Below are 21,253 nucleotides of genomic sequence, written 5' to 3' on the forward strand. Positions count from 1 at the left end.
TTTTCATTTCACCTCATAAAGATAAGCACCCATATTCATACTGTGGTCACATAAAAGATTATTAGAACTTCAGAATAACTAGGAAACAAGACTCCCAGGAAAAACACTTCTGGAAATTTCACTGGTATATATTACAAGGTGTTTAAATATGAACTTTTGGCATTTAACTCTGTTGCTTTTTTGCTGGGGTTCCTAATTGTGACATATCTGCTGCATGTGGGTTTGTATTGCACTTGGCCTGATCGCTGAAATATTTACCAGATTTTCAATTAATTTTTTTGCATTGTGAAATTCCTTTTGAATGCTTCTTTTTTTCTTCCTGTGATGCTCAGGGGAAAAAAAAAAGGCAAGAGAAAATGCACAACAAATCTTGCTCATTTCCATTTCTTTCCTTTTACAGGAGACACATGAAATTGTGGCTATCAAGAAATTCAAAGACAGTGAAGGTAACCTTTTCTGCTGCATGATCTTTAGTGTCAGTAACTATGTTGCTAATATCTCTCCAGTTAAAATGAGAAGTCTCATATAGCAAGATATGATTTTAAAAAGGTAATGATATATTAGCTCTGTGAATATTTAACGCACTTGTTCTTTCATACTTTCCTAGAGCCTGCATTATACACTCTAATTAGATAACTACATTTATTTCTTGATGCATCTGTCTTAATGTGGCTGAGATTGTGGTGCTATACATGGTAGTAAGATCTACCGTTTGGAGATCGGATGTGACCAGAAAATGTAAAAAACTCCTCTTGTAATACTGACTTGCAGAGTCCTTGGGTTTTATAACCCTTCATCTGTGAGGAACGATCTAAATATCAGGGGAACTTGAAGTTGTAAATGGAGGAGATTGAAAGAAGTTGTTGAGAAATTCAGTCACATGAAGATAAGTCTGGGAGCTCTCAAGGATCCATGGAGAGAGCTGGGTGGTGAGGCAGCAGCTCTGTCCTCACTTCAGTGGCCTTCAGTCTCCTCAGGAAACTTGCTCTTTGCCCCCTCACAGCAGACCCTGTGTACTCTGCAGCATTGCTGAGTTTACTGAGAGGGAGGAAGAGCCAACTTCTGCAAGGCTTAGTGTTGCTGGCAAAGAGGAAGTCAGGACACACAGAAATTATTCTGAGTGCTACACACACATGTACCTCACCCAACAGTAATAAACCCAAAGAACCTGGGTCTCTGACCCACGCTTGTTGGGGGACAGGGAATCACCATATCCTATCCTAGGCAACACTGGCAATCAACCATGAGAGCAGCTGTGTACCTTGTGTACATCGTAAGTCAGCCTGAGCCCCAAGGGCTGCACAAAGAGATGGAGAAGTGTGAGGTGTGAGAGGAGTCATCCCAGTGGGATGCGATGCTGCTGTGGTTTGCCATGTACCGAGGCTTAGGCTGAAGGTTAGCAATGTTGTTTAAAGAAAAAGCAGTCACTATTTTGGCAAACTTTCTTTTTTGCTATTCCTACAGGATTGCTGGTGGCCATGAAGGTGGTGTTGGTTACAAGGGCTGTATTTTTCAAAGTCAGTCAGACACAGCAAAGTCTGATTTGCATCTTGTTTTGCACAGTGCGAACTCCGCTTGGCACATCGTTTTCCCAGACACTTGAAGAGTGTATTTGATAAATGTTTTAGCTCTGCTATTCAGAAATATGTTTTAAATCCCTGTAAAGGATGTAAAAAATAGTTTAATTGTGGTAACTATCTTGACCAGGTCATGAGAGTATCTCAGAATCACTTTTTGGAACTTGCTGTGGCTATTCAGTACAGATCCTAGGCAGTAAATCTCAGTATTAACCCCATAACAGGATTATTGTATTAGCTTGTCTACAAAAAAATGAAAACAAAAAATACAACACTGCTATTAGGTCTGGCTTTCCAAGGGTATTACATAACATCAGTTTACATGAGTGATGACTGCTTTTCAGATTTGTAGCTAGTTGTTTACGAGTTTCTGGAAATATGACAGAAGTTCTTTTGATGGATTTGATTCAGCCCATTTCACATCTGTCTTGTTAATATGGTAGTTCATTAGAAGTTTGAATATACTGTAATTGTTTCTATTGACATTTTTGTTTCACTGAATTTTTGCCGTTGTTTGACATATGAATACTAAATGTGCTGGAAAGTGACTGTCTTGTTATAGATGAGATTATGCAATCAGGCTGATGCAAGCCAACATCAAGCACTCAAGTTTTAAAATGAAAAGATTTAGATTGCTCTAAATTATATATTTTTTAATCAAAACATTTGTGATTATAGTATTTTGTTTTCCTTTTCCCTCCTGCTGCACTTCAATTTTTTATTTTTCCCCTTTCTCTTCTGATGGTGATTAATGTGTTTGTGTGACCAGTGTTATTCGCTCTCCCCTGCAAACTTGTTTTTGCTTTTTTGCCTTGGAAAAACAATTTCTCTTCCTTGTTGCTTCTTCCTCTGTCTCTAACTGTCTTTGTGGTACGTGACCTGCAAATGTGATTTAGCTTCGAATTTATGCAAGCGTTTCCCATTTAGTAACTCTGTGTTGTGGATAACAGTTCTATGAGATTAAGTATGCTGTTTCTATATGTGCATGAGCAGATGTACTGAATTAATGGTTTTAATTTTACTAAATGAAAAATAAAACCTAATATAGTCAGGTTTACTTCACATATCATTGCTAGTATCCTTTAGAACCTAGTTAGTTCAGGGCCCCTTAATGATAAGCAGTGTATGAAGCATTAGTGAAGTGCTCCTCCTTTCTTGAACACCTTTCAGACAACTAAATTGTCAAATCAGTTAAATTAAAATTAAACTAAATTGACAAAAGAGTTAAATTTCTTGACTCCTGAATTAGATTCAAGACTTCGTTGCATCAATACTTATGCTACTTCCTTCTGTGGCTGCTACACTGGTCTGGTATTGCTGAATTTCCTTTGAAAGATGTGGGGAACGTACAGGACTTAAAAATCTGTGCTTCAGTCTTAAAATTTGTCATGGCTTTTGGAAAATAAAATTATTTCAGAATCAAATACATTTGTTTGGCACTGTTCAAAGATGAGCTTTGCATTCCAGTGTTTCTGCTGAGGACAACCTTCCCAGTGCTTTGTGTGTGGGATGTGTGTTTGTGGGGTAGAGCATGTACACAGAATATTTTTTTGAAGCATATTAGTTCCCTTCATAATAAAAAAAGATAAAAATGTAAATTATTTGTTTCTTATGACTTTTTCTGCCACAGAAAACCTTTCTGGTACTGATAGGAAACCTGTGAGGGTTATATAATAAGCACAGTCATCATTTACCTCTCTTCCAGTGCAGAAGTATGCAGACAACAGAAAGTCCACACTGGAAAACAAGCTGTAATGTCTAAAACCAGAGAATTTAATCAGGGGTTCAAAATAAATCGTTATAACACTTGTTACTTGGAGGGTTTGTTTTGTTTTTTAATCAGCTTATTCTGTCACTTCTACTTTGCACTCTAGAAAATGAAGAAGTCAAAGAAACCACTTTACGAGAGCTTAAAATGCTTCGCACTTTGAAACAGGAGAACATTGTGGAGCTGAAGGAAGCCTTCAGAAGAAGAGGAAAATTATATTTAGTTTTTGAATATGTGGAAAAGGTGAGTTGAGTTTGTAGTATCCTTGCCACAGTTAAATCATCAGCTTACTGAAAATGTCTTTAAAATTGCTTTTATTTTTAAAAATTAAGCTATCCTAATCTCTAAAGAGAAGCAGCAGAAACTTTAATACAGTATGAGCTGTAATTAGACATCTGTTGTGAGATGGCAACACTGACTGCTGTTGTTTTTATGTCGTGTTGGTATTTTTTTTTTTTTTAAATTCTTCCATATGTGAACACCAACATGTTAAAAATTATGCAGACTGGAATATATATGATTTGAAGAAAAATTTCCATCTGAACTCTTTAATCCAGTTTAATTGTAAAGCTGTATAACTGTCCTGTGTTAGGTTGTGTAATGAGTGTTGACGTGGTCTTTCAAAACAAGATCATAGACTTTTGACCTTGGAATCTCTTTCAACTTTCTCCACCCTTCCCTGTTAAAAATAGGATTTGTTTGTGTATTTCTGTAACAAGGCCACTATCAATAGTTGCTTAGAGGGATTTGGCAAAGACCAGTGTCATTAACTCCAATCCTGACCTCATTTTGAAACTATTCCAAAATTTCCTTAGATTGGCCTACTAGTGCCAAGCATCCTGATCTGTTTCCAGAGAGAAACAACCTAGAACAGATTGGTCTTTGTCATTTTTGCAACCTTCCTGATGAAGGTAGACCTTCCCTCTGAATTCTAACCCTATAGCGTTTCTTCATGGAAACAATGAGGTGGTATTCAGATACACAGAGTGAAAGAAAATGCAGGTTTAAATATGACTATAGCCTTCATGAGATACTGTTCTTTTGATTGCAATTTTCATTTCATATGCTGCCAGTGTGGTGTTGTAGTCTAGCTGAGTGCTAGTCCTCTGCAGTTAATTTTCTCTCATCGAAAAATTTCTCACCCTAAATGCTATGTCTCCTTTACCTCAAGTTGACAACTTATTCTGTCATATAACTTGACTACATAATGTGAGGTGACCTATATTAGCCCACAATTTGGCAGAAATCAGTTTTTGTTTTCACCAGCAGATCAGCAACTTCTAATGTGGTGGATCTTACTTAGATCCAGCATTCAAAGCTTGACTTGTTTCACCCATGTTCCTTGTAATTGTTCCAGACACATGGAATGTCTTTGATCACACACCAACTTAGAACATACATTTAATTTTCTGTTATAGTTGACTTGGCTAAGTTATCTGTAGAAGTGGGTTGAAAGAGCAACATAAGTAAAAGATATTAATTGTTCTGATAAGGGTTATATATTCAAAAACTGGTTAATATTGGTAAAAACACCGGGCTGCAATATCTAGCATTAATTGCATCAGAATAAAAGAATTTTATGATAAAGGTAGGCATCATGTACAATTTGTACATAATATCATTTCTATATTAATGTTCACCTTTCTTTTCAGTTAAATTTTGAAGTCCATGGACATTTCTTATTTTCAAATAGCTTAAGTAGTGTTACCCATAGTTTCTTTGAAGACTATGATGTTTCTGTCTTCTTTGGTTGAAGGGAGTAGAAAGAATTAAATAAAATTTGGTGGAATAGACTAATTTTTTGTTTAACTGGTAATGAGCACTTTGTGTCCTTTGGGGAATCTTGACTCTGCAATACTGAAATCCAGATTACTTAAATTCACATTTAGTCTAATCTCCTTTATTCATCATCCCCTTAGTTAATGTCTTCATATAGGATTATGTCTTCCTGTGTTGATGCTATTATTTTGTTTTGTATTTGTAACACTAACTTCTTGACTTACTTACCCAGATCCTGAGCCTTTTGTGTGGACAAGAATCTAACTAAAATCAATATGGTTTCTTAACAGAACATTCCTTTCCTCAGATCTGAAGTGTGTTTCTAAGAAAACTTACACTCAAACACATAAGTTCCAGTATTTACTCCCAAATTGCAAAACTTAGAAATTTTTTCAAATATCACCAAAATCCCTACTCTTTTATGTATTAGTGTTCATTAAAACATCTTTCAAGAGAAACCTCAGAAATTTTACTGTAAAGCTAAAGAAAATGTTTGTCAAAGACAAGGTAAATTTACTGTAAATGAAAAATCTACAAATGCTCAAATCCATAATTAAATGAGTTATGTAAGGCAATATAGCCAGAATACTTATATTTCAGTGTTCAGACTGAAATATAAATAAGACTTTTCTCTCTTCAAGCCGGCTGATGCTGCCCATTATTAATTAATTCAGAAATCAACACACAAACTTCATTGTACTTCTAAGTGTGCAAAATTAGAGACATTTGCTAACATAATGGGAATCTAAGTGTTCTTTTTCGAAGAGGAAATTTACTAGTATAAAGAGTAAGTTTATTTTCTTTCCTGTGTGTATCCATAAAACAGTGGATATGGCCGTGGTTACTGTAGTGCCAAGATGTCAAAGATCACTATAGCTGATCTATAGCTATAGGATACTCCCTAGGTTTCTATTTATGCCCCTGTGAGGCATTTTTATATCTGTTACTTCATTTGCACTAAGGGGGCTTGTATTGTTTTATACCCATTCATATCCAGATACAGTTTGTGATTCATCATGGCCCTGCAGTGTCAAAGTGGCAGAACTAACATAATGAAGAAAACAGTATGTTAAAGCATTGTTGAATATTTACAAAATGCTTTGATTTGCTAAACTTTTTATATTGTCACACTGACCTGGTGTTTCTGTTTAAGCAATGTTTTGTAACTAAATGACTTTTAGGTGTCTTAGGGAAGTGGTTTAATTGCAGTCTTTTAAGGACTTGTGGTATATCTGTGGTTCACCTTTTAGGATTGTCTTCACAAGTGTTTTCTCTGGAATGAAAACACTAGGAGAATGTGTATGATTAAAATTCACTTCCTGAATGTTAAACTACTGATTTTCCATAGCTGGGCTCTGGAGCCCGAATGTGTTGCTTCAGAAGGCTGAAAGCATGTTACCTTCCAGCAGCTAGAGTATAGCTCTTTTAAATAATGTATCTTTTAAACATTTAGAATATGCTTGAATTGCTAGAAGAAATGCCAAATGGAGTTCCACCAGAAAAAGTGAAAAGCTACATCTACCAGCTAATTAAAGCAATTCATTGGTGCCATAAGAATGATATTGTTCATAGAGGTAAGTGTGTAGTTCTCCACATAAATAAGCCCCTTTCTAAAGGGAAACATGTTATATCTTGAAGTAATTTGCATTTAACATAAATATAAGCAATTGCTTTATATCAACAGGAATAAAAATGTAAATTTGGCTGGGTCTTAAGTCTGTTGCATGACTCCAGATCGTTTGAAACTAAATTCATCTACATAACAAGTTTGCTGTCCACTGTCTTTGGGAAATGATAAGCACAGCAAACTGAAACTGCAGTAACAGACATTGTGTAAGAAAAAGGAAATTTTTTAAGCATTTCATGATGCTCAGTCATTTCAATTTTGAATCTGATAATAGAATATTAGAAGAAAAATAACCCAAAACTTAAAACTTGGTCCCCCATGTTTTACTTCTTAAGGCAGTTCCTCCCAGCTCCTCTGAGTTTCAGCTCTGTATATTTACTTTCTCCTTTAGCTTCAAGCACTTAGAGTGCATATCTTGATGTATGACTTTATCTAGTTTTATGTATTTTATCCTGATTTAGTAAAATTGTATTTTTCTTTGTGACTTCGCAAGAGTAACATTTCTAATTAATGTTTCCAGTAAGATAAAATTCTCTTATAGTATGCTTTTTATATTTAAGAACAGCATGATTCTAAAAATATTTTCAAAATGTGATTTGGAAAAGGTACCATGTGTATAATATAGGAATGAAAAAAGGGCTTAAAACTAGACAAGACATTTCTTCTAAACAAATTACGAGAGGTGATCAAGATGGTCATTATAACTGAAAATGTTGAGCACAACATACTTAATATTTAACTGGTTAACTGGGTAATTGAATATCAATCATTTCTTTTATTTTGCAATATGAAGTACAGATATTGGTTTTCTGCCCAGGAATATCTGTAAGCACATTTTATCTTTCCATATTTTGTTGGGAAACACTTAAAAGACTTCAAAAGGCAAAAAATTAATTCTGCCTGTTCACAAACTGAATTGCTGGAAGCTGTTTCAGCAGTTGCTCTTGTAATGCTTCATTTATGATTGCATGAATATCTCTAAATAACTTATAATGAAATAATATTTGTTGACAAAGTCCAAAATTAAAGAGAAGTTAACAGCTTTTTTTTTTTCTCTCACCCACTCAATACTTCAGATATCAAGCCAGAGAATCTCTTAATAAGCCACAATGATGTTCTGAAGTTGTGTGACTTTGGTAAGTTCGGGAAATACCTGCTGCTTATCATCTTAAAGAAAATCTCTTGCAGTGGAGTTTTGCCTTATTTTGTAAGAGTTCTACAGCATGTACTGTTTAAAAGTCTTTTAGCAGTCAGAATTGATTACTGCTTCAGGTTTGGGGCTAGTATTTTAATTTGAAACATCTTTGGGATTAATTTGCATACTCTGTGAAATACCTGTGTTAACATGTCAATAGAAACACTGTATTTCTCTTCCTGTATTAGACAAGGTTTCTGCTTTTGATGTTGCTGACACTCAGCTGAGAGGAGCACAGATGATGGGCTGATTAGGAGGCTGGCGAAACTGTAGTTTTATCTGGCCTGTGTCTTAAAAGAAAAGATAATTCTTATTTGTTTAGTAAAGACTCATTAAACTTACACTTTTTATATGTTTTTCAAACCATTGGCTTTTGTGGAATGTTATGTGTAGTTATAGGTCAATGCTTTTTGTTACCTTAATTAAGGAATCATATGTCCACCTATGATTAATGACTGAATGACTGGAGGTCAGAGTCAGAGCTGTACATGTTATGTTAAATCTGATGTTTCCTGACCTACCAATGCCTGTTTAATGTCAGCTTTAAGGCTTTGAAGAATTATCACCCGAGTACAAGGCGAACTTTGCCCATGTGAGTAATCTCAGAAGACAACAGGGCAGAGTGTTCCAACAATCTGTATTTTTATTCAAAACACTACATAAACACAGAATAAAATATTGTTCCCTCTGAAAAGCTTACCATTTGGCTTGGCAAATAAAAGCCGATTCCATAGTGTTACCCCAAGGGTACTTTTCAGTAAGAATGATTTGAAAGCTGTCATTTCAAACCTCTGCAATTTTGAATGAAAAGAAGAACTGCTAACAAAATAAATCAAACTAGTTTTTAAGGAAGACAAAAAAGGTGTTTGTCATTTGCAGTGCTGCTTATTTCTTCTAATCCTAAAGGCATTTTTGCTTAACCATTCAGAAACAATAACTGTTCTAGGAAGAACCTTAGAAGATTTGTTCCATATAAGTTCTTTAAATTCAGGGCCATTTATTCTGCAATGTAGGGAACTGCACAGCTCTGACAGAACACCAGGGTACTGTTGAGTGGTGCCCTCGGTGCCTTTGCCTTTTTGGTACCCACAGGCCTCCTGTCTGCACCGCTGTGGCTGCCGTCCCTTACCTTACGCTGATTATCAGTGTCTTGCCTGATTGATTATCCCTGCCAGGCAAACCCCACTGAGGGACCAACCCACTGCCCTGTGCAGAGCTGAACAACCAACACAGGCAGCACCTGTCCCTGATCAATGCACACCCCAGTCTGGGCTGATGTCCTCACAAGCAGGAACAGCCAGTGGGAGCATGGAGATGAGTGGGTCCTGGTGGGAACTGTGCACCCTACATGTCCTTCCTTCCCTGGCCCTTGCCCTCCCTCTTTCAGTTTTTTTGGATGGGCAATGTCCCTGCTTGAAAGTAATGCCATTAGAGTTGTCACATGACATCAGCTGACATATCTTTGTGTGTGAACTTGTGTCAACATCCTCTGTGCAGCAGAATTGCAGGAAAATAAAAAGCCAGACAGATGGTATGGTCATGTTTTGGACATCAGTTTTTGCACTAGATAGAGATGATGTGAATTCTGCCAGCAGTGATGCATGGTCTGTTGGCTTGCTCATGCTGTGGGTTCCAGCCACATTCTCTTTCTGCTGTTGGAAAGGATGTGCAATCACCATGAACTCAGAGTGATCAGCACAATATCAAGGAAGGCAAACTATTACAGGAATTTCTGTGGTTCTTAATGTTCATGTGGGTTAGTTATAGTTTTAATTGGCCTTTCAGTTTTAGTTGAATTTAAAATTCTGAGCAACTCTTTTAAGATGGAATCAGTTTTGATTTTTTAGTGTTATTGCTAATTGACAAAATTGCTGGTAGCTTAAGCTATTACTGTAAAATATATGTCAGAATGGTGTTAACCACAAGTGTTTCCTGAACGTGCAGAGATTAGGATATAAGAATTTGCCTTTTAGCATGATTTAACATATGCTGTCTGGCTACCTAACTTAATTCATGTTTGGAACACAGGTACTTGTCACATACAGTGTCACATTCCTCATGTACTTACAAAGAAAAGGATAATGCATCCATTTCCAGTGGCCCAGTGGACAGCAACAGTTTGAAAAGTTCATAAATTTTTAACAAGATAGTTCTTCATAATCTTTGTACCATGTGTTCTGTACATACCATGCTAGATAAAATTGAGATTGGTTGTTGTGCTTGCCTGGACACATGTTGTGTGGGTGTCATTTCTGCCAATAGAAGTGGAAAAAGAGAACAGTACAAAGAGCCGATTACAGCAGGTGCATCTGACTGTTGGAAATAATTCGGTTTTCTGACTAGTGTGTTTGCTGTTTCAACACCAGGGCTTCAAAATTACTTGTTTTAGCAATCTCTTAATCTGTGTATGGCATGTAAGCATAGAAGTCGTGAAACATGGGACTGGAAAAGACCTCAAGAAATCCTCTAGTTTTTCCACGTACTCAAAGAAAGGATTAAGAATGTCTGTGTCATTCTTGACAGGTGTTTGCTTAGTTTATTCTTACAATTCTGAATAATAAAGGTTCCCTAGTGTTCCTAGGCATCTATTAAAGTACTTACATGTCATTAACAGTAGAATGCCTTACCTTATGTCTAACTTAAATGTGCCTTGTTTCTCTGTAAGAAACTGACAACCTCCTCCTTTTTTTTCTTACATCTTTTTCCTTGACATCTCTCCTACCATGTTCTTAGTTGTTTAAAGTCCTTTTGTGAAATTGCTGATTTTGCTTGTTATTTCTTTCTGCATCATGATGCCTTTGCAAATGCTATTGTTTTCAGTTGCTCTCACCCAAATCTCCTCCTGTCTTCATCTTATCTATTCCTTCTCACTGTTCAGAATTTGTCTAATCTTCTCCCTAGTTTCCTTCTCTTGTTTCTATATTCCTGATACCTTAGCACAATTTGGAGGAAGGAACAATAAGCAAACTCCATTATAACCAAAAATAAAAGTAATTGTTCCCTTAAAAAGATACTACGCTTTTCTGAACTGTTATTTCTGTTCATCCTCTTTCTGCATGGTGTCATAGGGTCAGAGCAATTGAATCTATAAAATGCATCACCCAGCAGTATAGAGGTGACACTGAAGCCCATGATGAAAATTTTACTCTCTGTCTTGCCACGTCAAATCCATGCTGCACCTGGCCTGTAAAGTTGGGGGTTGATTTTTCAGACTACACTAGCTGGTTTCTGGACATAATAGCTCCTGCCTGTGACCAAGTTCTGATAGACTGGCCTGGAGGGAGGAGGATGAAACCTTGACCTGTTGATTCTTCTGATGCCCAGGAGCTTATGTGCTGCCAGGCTCATGTGTTACATCAGCATGTGTTTATTTCTATTATGTGACAACTTTTTTCCCTTCTTCCTGTCCCCATTTCAGTCTGGGGTTTCCCACTTTTTGACTGTCCTATTTCTTCAGTGTAGCTCCTGATTATCTTCCCTCTGTTCTTAAAGACATGAATGAAGGATTTTCCACTGCCAAGATTAATCAGATAGCTTGTAATTTGAAACAGAAATGGGGCTGCCTAAGCCATTCTAAATATAGTAATGTTTTGAAAATCACTCAATCCCCATGTTAGAAGTAAAAAAAAAAAAAATTCCTTTCCAGCTTTTCTGCAGCAGCACCAGTAATGTTCATTAGACTTTGTGGGGACAGATGTGAATTATTATTTTGGGGCAAATTTGAAATACCCATTCCTCATCATACTCATCCCATCTTTTAGTTTACTAACACTTGAAGTTACAGGTATCTTTCAAAAAGTAACAGCTGTAACCTATGTCATTAACAAATTTTTAACTGTTTTCTATGATTATTAGTCTAATAATAACAATAATCTTCATCCAAATTCTTACTTCAACTTGGAGTAAATTAGTATTCCACAGGGATGAGTGGAACTGGGCTTCTTCACACTAAGCTTTACAAGTCCAGAATACAAAAAAAATTCTAAAAAAAAAGATAAAAAATTTGTAACTTTAAAAAACATCGTTGTATGGGAAAGGTAATTTTGGAAGCTTCTGGAAAGGAACTCAGACATAAAGCAAAACATTTATTGCATTTAAGGTGCACTTACTGATTCAGGAAATAAAGTTATGCCTTACTCTTCTTCAACACTTTGGAATTTTTATTATTTCTTCATTGTTCATGCAATAATGGAAAGACTTGTGGTGATTTCACTGAAGGGAATTTTGAACTGTGTTTTAATGTTACATCCCAGTAAGACAGCATTTGGAAATGCTGCTTCTGCATTTCAGTCCCAGAAGCTTGTCTCAATTTGAGCTTTAGTAAGGAGCCGACGCATGTGGAGTCTTGCTGCTGAGATCTGTCTGTCCTGTCTCACCTAATTGTTAATTATTTATTTGAAAACAGTAAGACTTTATACTTTTTGAAACATCAACATCTGCCCTAGAGTACTTCTACCTGAAAAATCCAGTAACATTACTGTGGTGCTTGGCTGGCTTTTTATAAATGGAGGAGAATGAAAATAAAAGTTTAAATTATTCCTACAACTGGATTTTCCAGTAGATGCACTCTTCTCTCAGCCAGTGGTCATAATCATTATGCCTTTGGACAGTAGGGAAGTTTTGGTACAATTGCAAGTAAGTAAACATTTTAAATTTTTTTGTTTTATTCTTAACAAAATGATGTGGATAAGGAAGTTAATTTGGACATGCTTTCTGATCCTAATTCATGAAGAGCCTTATTGTGAACGTGGTGCTAAAGCAGTTGGGAAGCCAAAACATGTAGGGTGAGCCAAGTGCAGATATAAACAGTTTTGCTGATCTTTCCTAGATTCCTGCATTTTATAGTTTTGGGCAGATAACCATTTTGCTTGCCAGGCCAGGGAGGGAATGCACTTAGATGAGAATAACACGTAGTTTTTTGACCGTTTTAAAAAATCAAAGACTGTAGTAGTTAGGATCAATGACCAGAATAGTCTAGTCCACATGCATGTGTAATGTTTCTAAACTTATGAATCTTCTTCTGTAAACAGCATCTCAGTGAAATTTAGTGGCTAATATTTCAATAGCTGACATGGCATACTGACAGTTCACTTCTATCAGTCTGTTTTGGTTACGTAATAGCATACAGAGTAATAGCAACCCCACGGACTTGTGAGGACAGTACACAAGTAAGGGAGTCATTAAAGCTGACACTCTGACTTTCACTGTTGTATCAATAAAAGCTTGCATTTCAGTAGACAAGCAATTGTTGGAGACATCATTGTGCAGCAGGGGCTGTAAACAATTTGCTTCTATGTAAATAGACGTGACCTCTTGCTGCCAAAATCAGTGGTGATACACATATTGTTTTTAAAATGGGATGTAATATTTCGCACTGTTTCTCTGACAGGCTTTGCTCGTAATCTCTCTGAAGGAAGCAATGCTAACTATACAGAGTATGTGGCTACCAGATGGTACCGCTCACCTGAACTCTTGCTTGGGTAAGTACAGTTTGAGAACTGCCATGATAAATGTTCACTGGTTCTGTACATTTTTTCGGCACCTTTTGTAAGCTTTGCCTGTGGGGAACTGTGTTTGATTTAAAGGCAGGATTTCAAGAGGCTTTGAGATTTTCATTAATTTTTGTTCATTTCCAGTAAGTCAGTATGAATCATTGACATACTGACCTGTCTTGAGCTGAGCAGTGTTTAACTGACTAAAGTATTAATCTGAATTATAACAGATGTACTTCCAGCTCCTCCACCCCCATCCCAAGTTCTTTCAGAAGAGGTTTCCATGGTAGTAGTCTAGCCTGGAATGTTCCATCAGTCCTGTGTGGACATCACATAGCAATGGCAGTAAAGCTTTCACAGTACAACACTCCTGGTTACCTTCATCCTTTGCATCCAAATTATATTAGGAAGAAATTTTTTGCTCAGAGGTGGTAAGGCTCTGAAACAGGTTGCCCAAAGAAGCTGTGTGTGCCTCATCCCTGGCAGTGTCAAGACCAGGTTGGATGGGGCTCTGAGCATCCTGATCTAGTGGAAGGTGTCCCTGCCCAGGTGAGGGGGATTGGAACAAGATGATCTTCAAAGGTCCCTTCCAACCCAAAACTTTTTATGATTCTGTGCTTTGATTTTCATTTGTAGTTACCCTTTGCCAGCACTGCTGAAGTCACTCAAGAGGATGGTGCTAGCTTTCTACTAGTTAGGAAGAATTTATTGAAGGAGGCTGTATAAATCATTTTAATAAAGCACTGAGAAGTTAGCATTGCATTGACTACAAAAGCATTAGTTACATCAGCCAGGAAATTTAGTTTTACTCCCTTTATTCATCTGTAAAATGAGCATTTTACTACCTCACAAGGTGAAACAGGTTTTAAGATGCTAAATGAACAAATTCATGGGACCCAAAAGGGCAAAGGAAGAGGAAAAAAAACCATGAAGGTCTATGATAGGTGATCTTCCTATTACTGTCAAGTTAAACAGAGCATTAATCTAAACTACATGAACACTCTCATAGAATACAATTCTAATATACAGTGCATATGTATTTATAGACACATATTCTTAAAATAAGGAATTAGTAGCCACAGGATGAACCAAAAAAGTTCTGGTCACTCCTAAGAATCTTTAAGCACCATGTTAAATAGTGCTGGGAAACAAGTCTTTGTTGGAACCTTTGATTAACACTGAACTAGATATTTTTGAACGGGTAAATAATTAAGTAGTAATTACTCTGTCAATAGGGTCATCCCAGTATTCCCAGAGCTGTGCTAATCTTAATCAATTTTTTGGCAGTTGTTTTCTTACATGCAGAATAGTATGTTAAAGTTGCCATTAAAAAACTCAAAGCTCAATTTTTTATGTTTTGGAGAAAACAGTAAAGCTTCTAGTGAAGTGTGTATGTGCATATACAAGTATAAAAAAAAAGACTTGGAAAGAAAGCATCAATTGTGACCTTTTTAGATACAAACCATTTTTTCCTGTCTCTAGCAGTAATGAGGTTTTAGGAGGAAGGACATGACAAGCTTGGCAGACATAGTATTAGTCTGACCTGCAGTTTTTGAAACTATTTTGTTAGCAAAGGAAATTTAGCAGGAATCATTTGTGTTTGCAGTTGACTAAATCTGTTTGATTAGCTTGTAGAGAAAGGGAGGGGATTTGTGTATTTAATGTTTCAGTTGTGCTCGTGTATGTTCTTAAAGCCAACTTTTTCTGGCAAAGTGATGCCTGTTCCTTGGCAATCCTGTTCTATTTCCCAGGCATTCATCTTTCCCATTCCCCCTTTTCTTACATGTAGCATATTTTTAAAAGCATCTAATATTCAAAAGTCTTCACAGGTTTAATTAAATACATTCATTTTAACAAATACAGTTTTACTTTTTCAACTTCTAAAATGTGTCCCAGAGAGGTTTTTGTTTAGTGATAACATTGAAGACTTAAATTTCAGGAGAGGAAAGAAATTGCTGCCTAATTATTCATAGAACATCTAAAATCTACTCACTTTGGAGACCCTCAGGTAACTACTGTTAGTGGAGTATTCTGTACCCTTATATGACAAAATATTGCTAAAAGCCAGTAGATTTTAAAACATGCTAAATTACTAGATGAAAGCATGTTTTGGAGAATCTAATATGTGCAGGCATAAACTATAGTGCTTCTCTAGAGGCATGGTCTGTCTGTCCTATAGGAGTTATTTCATTTGTCCAGCCATGTCACTCTTGCATTTTTTTGTCTGCTGTGATCTGAGGAGACTGATCCTGACAATCAGCAGAAAAGAAGTCTCAAGCTTGCCTTTTCAAACAACATTGTTGCAGTTTGTGCTTCCTTGAGAAATGGTTATTTTCTGATTTGTTTCTGTTTGACTACAGAGTAAATAGTGAAAAGTTCTTAACTGTGATTCAGCTTCCTTTATTCTTGAGGGCAAGGGCAGGTAATGGTCTGTACCTCAAAGGAGTGTTAGCCCATCCCTCAGTTGTAACCCTAGCTTGTTCTACAGTACCTCAGCCTACAGCAGCCTTTTCCCTATTTCACATTTTAGTGGAGAAAACGTGTATTAAAGGAGTTGCAAATAAGGATGTATTCGCTTTTTTGTCATAATAAAGGGGTAGGATTTTTACCTGCACTCTCACTGTTTTGCCTACAGAGCCTCAGTTTTCCAATACAGTCATAATAAAAGGGCAGGATTTTTACCTGCACAGAATATTTTAAGAGCAGATCCTTGGCTTTGAAGTCCATTCTTGGCTGTGTTGCCTTGTGCACTGAGAAAAAAAACTAGGCCTTCCTTGTCATTCTGACCTAATGGGTGGGTTGGAGGAGCAGCATCCTAGAAAGGTCAAACACAGAGTCTCAGCAAATCCACAGGTAGTCACTGTGCAGGATTGGTAAGCAAATTATGAACCCCACTGAGTAGTGGTGGTACTAGAAGAATTGTGATGTGTCTGCTTTGCCTCTGGTGGTTCCTTGTCAGCAGTCTATTCCAGGGAGACAGACTTTGATTTTGGGATGGTTGTTGTGAGAAGACTACAGTGTCTCATGGCACATTCTCTAAGGCAAGTGGTTCTTGAAATTTTGGTGTCCTACTTCAGCTTTCTCAGCTACCACAGAGTCCTGCCCCGGTCAGCTCAGTGAGCCTGTGGTTTCACTCGGGCTGTTGTCCAGCTAGAAATGCTTTCTCACCTTCACCTAACCAAATCACCATAAGGGTTTACAGTTCCTCTGGCCAAGTGTCCTCCCTACAAGCGAAGTAAATAATCATGAGTAATCAATGGGGAAAAGTCAAATATTTTTTCTTTAGTTTGAGGATGTTCTTTCTCTAAACATCGTTAATCAGCAGCATAAGGAAGGACTGAAGGAGACAGATTTAGGATAGGATTTGTCACCTACAGCTCTTGGTGCTGTCTTACTCCAGAAAAAGGCAAGCCAGCTGTAATGTAAATCTCTTGAAACAGAGTTTGAGTTATTGCATTACAAGTTTTAAAAAGGAGAGACTCAGTGAAATATGTTTTCAGTTCAATATTTGTTCCAGTCTTTATTATTTTTACATGCTTTTTCTTTGACATGAAAAGAATTCTTCAGTCATTCTGTTCAAAACCTAAACATTGGAAAGACATTATTGAAATAATATGGGTGTACAATGATTTTTTAAAAATTCAACAAGCAAGAATTTGGGTGTATAAAAAAGAGTTCTCCCCAAACCCCAACCTGTGGCTTTACTCCCAAACAGGAATTACTTACTTTATGATGCTTTCATTGCTTCCTCTCTTGTGTTTTCTAAAGAATAGTTTTCAGGAGCGCTCCTTTTTCTCTCTAATTAAAATTTTTGTGTATAAATGCTGAAAAAAAAAAGATTTCTTAGGATTTCTGTTCTCCCAGTGGCCAGGCCCAGTATGCCTACCCACCTATTAAGCACAATCGAGCAAGAAATGCAATGCAGAAACAGAATGCAGGCATGCGCCCTAGAGGGAAGGGAAGTTAGTGGTAGTTTAACTGTGAGTGGAGAAGGCTTTGCAGTCAAAAGGTTATTCTTGTATGTAAAATTTTTCAAAAAGAACAGTGTGTGCCTGGGAGCACGTGAGAATTCCTCTCCTGCCTTTTCAAGCAATGATAGATACATCAGGAAATCTAGGGCAGAAACAGAGGGCTTGGGTTTTGAGGTAGTTTCCTTAATATCAACGTTTATTTTTCTGTGTTGTGAGGAAGTGGGCCATGAGAGATATGGCAAATAAGTTGAAGCAGCTCAATAAGAAGACAGTGGCAGTGGGTGACAAGCATTTTCTTTTCGCTTCACAGAGCCCCTTATGGCAAGGCTGTGGATATGTGGTCTGTAGGCTGTATCCTGGGAGAGCTGAGCGACGGGCAGCCCTTGTTCCCTGGCGAGAGTGAGATTGACCAGCTCTTCACCATTCAGAAGGTGCTAGGCCCGCTGCCCGCCGAGCAGATGAAGCTCTTCTACAGCAACCCACGCTTCCATGGTTTGCGGGTAAGAGAAAGCTTTGTTCTTCTTTCTTACTTTTCTGACTTACTTGTGTACATTGCCACGACTGTTCTTTTCATTTGCATTGTGCATTATCTACTGCATGTGCTTCTGTGTAAGTATAGGATATATAGATTATAAGGCATTCATAAGTCAGAGTAAAATTGTGATTACACCAGAACTGAGTATTATAAATACATTTGTTTTCCTGTTAAAAGTTGTTCAAAGATTTTCTTTCATTTCTTTGACATTTTTGACATGGAATTTACCTCACATTGCCCTGCCAGGTTTGCACTGTAAAGTTTAGTGGCAAAGCTCTGTCAGGTCAGGTTGTGGAAAATTCAGGACTGCTGTTTTCAAGCTAGTTTGTTGGGAAAATCTGAGCTATAGATGCTACTATCATGGCAGAGGAGCTTTCTGCCTTTTGACTTATATTCCTGGGGAGTTTACGTAAGTCACGTGAGTAAAAAAGCTCTTCCTGCTGACAGCATTCCTTTCAAGGGTTTGCCAATATAGTATAATGGCAGAGACTCACTAGTGTGAAGATCTACTCAAGTTGGGATATGCAATATGAAAAAATACCAGAATCAATAAATAAGTAATAACTCTGTTACTTTTAACAACACCTGGTCAGTGATTGTACTCATGTTTCCTTGTAATTCAGTTTTGGTTGTCCTTTCTTTATTGATGAATATTGCTTGGAAAGATGAGTTTATGATCTTGATAATATTCTGAAATCATTAGTGTAAATCATATAAAGAGACATATGAAAGTTTTAGAAGCCCTGATCTGTGCTGAAGACTGAAGATTTGAGTTTTACTCTGAGAAAGAGAAAATGGGAGAATGTGGAAGGGAAGGAGTGGGGACCTAGTTGTGTTAAAATGTGTTAAAAGTTGCTATAACTTTGGTTTAGCTGATGATGATAAGAAAAGAGTAGGCTTAAGGTGTTAAGGTAATTATTTTAGGTATAAGGATAACTTACTATTAACTTACTGAAGAGTTTTTGTTGAAGTTTGTAGACCCTTCAAGAGTGGAGGGTTTAAAAAAAATTATTAGACAAGCATTTCTTGCAAGGTTCTATTTGTATTTCACCCTGTTCAGAACAGTGGGCTGGATGGGGTTTTTGCATGAGAAATTTATAACCCCTTATCAGTAAAGCAATGCTTTAAAAATTGTAAGCAAGATAGATTACTGCCTCTTCAGTGTTATTTTACAGCATTTCTGGTTGTGCAGTGTAATCTTATTTGGATAAATGCTCTGTGATGTCTTAAGATGAGAATGAAGTATCTTTGTTTTATAACTTTAAAATAGAGTAATTCAAGAAGACAGCACGGACCTAATATGATTAGCACAAGGTTCAGAGTTATGAGTCTGTTCTCATCCTGGATCAGTGGTTTATTGCTTGGCCTCAGATGTGTTTCTGCTTTCTTAGTCCTGTCTGTAAAGTCAGGATAATGGTGATGTCGACAGGGCCATATGGCTCCTCATAGAGAGTATTTTTAAAAACTGAAGTTTGAATACTGGTTTAAACTCAAAAATACTACAAAAATTACTGGTTTGGAATATGATATTCATTAGTTAATTCATGAGAAAAAATTACCCTGTGCTGTAAAAACACCTTAAAAGTATTTTTTTTGTGAATGTAGCATAGTGCTTAATAGTGAAAGATTTTCTGTTGCAGAGCAGATAGTAGGTATGCTGTGATCAAGCCAGTTATTACTTACAAGCTGGATCTAGTGCTGGATATTCATAAGATAGAAACTAGCCCATGATGTGGAGTGTGCTCAGACTTTGTGAATTTCTACATTACCCTAAGTGAATACCATATTGCAAAACAGGATCAAAAAAAGTCTCTTCAAACACTCCTGCATGGATCCAGATTCACATTTGCAAACTTTGTCTTTTCTTTCTACTCATATCCTCCGTATATATGACTATAACACAGTTTTCCTCACTCCAGAGGTTTAGAGAGTATTTAGTGATCTCTCGTCAATTCTTTTGAGGAGGAAAACATCCAGGGTATGTTGAAGACATAAGGAAATAAAATAATATGGGATCAAAAATTACTGATAGGCTCATGCCTTTATAGAAAAATGTGAGTGGCAATGTAGGGCTGTAAATACTTGTTTCTACCAAGAAGTTATGTAAAGAATCTGAAAAATTCCAGTGAAAAGCCACTGCTGCTTGTGCACGGCTTCAGCACATTTTCATGTTTCCTTGATCATTCTAGATATAGAAGCTTCTTTGTGATTGGCATTCTACATGAAGACATGAACATTTTACAGTTTGGTTCATGTTAAAATTGGAGGAAGCATGGAAGCCTTGGTTTACCTAAGTTACTATTTAAGATCAATGTAGCAGACTTGGACTTTAAAAATTCTCAATTGTTAGTAAACCACTTCAAAATAAAGCAAAGTCAAAAGAAAAATACAGTGACTATTTAGGAATAAAAGCATTCAAACTAATGTTCTCCCATTTTTCTTCAAAGTTCACATAATGTAATTTATGAAAAGTAGTACTAGTACAAATAATGGATGCCCCCAGCAGTGTGCACTGCTTCTCATGGTGTTGCCAGCAGCATGACCAAAGCAGTAACCCTGAAACTTAAAACCTTTGAGCTTTTGCCTTTTTTCACTAAAAACGTTTGGGAATTGTTTGTTAATGTTTAATATTTAATTAGTACTGTATTTGCACTCTCAAATTCTCTCTAAGCTATTTTTAACCTTTTATTTAATATATGTTACTTATGTTAGTTCTGAATCTATTTTAAACCTCCTGTCAATCATGATGCCACAAAAAAAAAATTTAAGTTTATTATTTCTCACCTGAGAGTGGTTTCTTGGCTGCCCTAATAATCAAGAATAGTTTCTTTGGTTGACTAGATGCTTATCAAACATCAAGAGTTACTTGTTTCATTATAATATTTTATAGTTTTCATAAACCACTAACTTAATCAGTGCTTATGATTCCCATTAATTACATGCCCTGATTCACCGTGTAGTTTGTATTTTTTGAAACATGGTATTTATGTATTACTTTGTTTACATGATCAGTATATTTTCACTGTATTTTTTACAGTTTCCAGCAGTCAATCATCCACAGTCTTTAGAGAGAAGATACTTGGGAATTTTAAGTGGTGTATTGCTTGATCTTATGAAGGTAGGAAAATCTCTTTTATTTTCTGTCTGTAACATGTAGGAAAATATGTAAGTGACTTTTTACCTTTATTTCTTAATGTAATGCATCTTAGAAGGACTTGGGAACTCCCTTTTGAAGTACTTTGATACTGCCATTGTTTGTCATAAGGCTTGGTATTTCCTAGGAATCAGGAAAACATCCCTTGCAAATGC

General features: G+C 36.6%; 1 protein-coding gene across 9 annotated transcripts in view; it reads left to right on the forward strand.

Annotated features, from left to right (window-relative positions):
• Positions 1–21,253, forward strand: part of CDKL5 (cyclin dependent kinase like 5) — a 124,968-nt gene that overhangs the window by 75,634 nt on the left and 28,081 nt on the right. For all 9 annotated transcript variants that reach the window (XR_007200066.1, XR_007200071.1, XM_048287159.1 and 6 more), the window contains 7 exons: positions 401–446; positions 3,452–3,588; positions 6,578–6,698; positions 7,828–7,887; positions 13,336–13,426; positions 17,720–17,909; positions 20,982–21,062. Coding sequence is in view for 7 of the 9 variants with exons in the window: in XM_048287159.1 (XP_048143116.1) it covers positions 401–446; positions 3,452–3,588; positions 6,578–6,698; positions 7,828–7,887; positions 13,336–13,426; positions 17,720–17,909; positions 20,982–21,062 (726 nt within the window). In the remaining 2 variants the exon portion in view is untranslated. The remainder of the gene's footprint in view (positions 1–400; positions 447–3,451; positions 3,589–6,577; positions 6,699–7,827; positions 7,888–13,335; positions 13,427–17,719; positions 17,910–20,981; positions 21,063–21,253) is intronic.

Source organism: Corvus hawaiiensis, chromosome 2 (assembly GCF_020740725.1).
Source record: "Corvus hawaiiensis isolate bCorHaw1 chromosome 2, bCorHaw1.pri.cur, whole genome shotgun sequence".
In the NCBI taxonomy this organism is placed as follows: domain Eukaryota; kingdom Metazoa; phylum Chordata; class Aves; order Passeriformes; family Corvidae; genus Corvus; species Corvus hawaiiensis.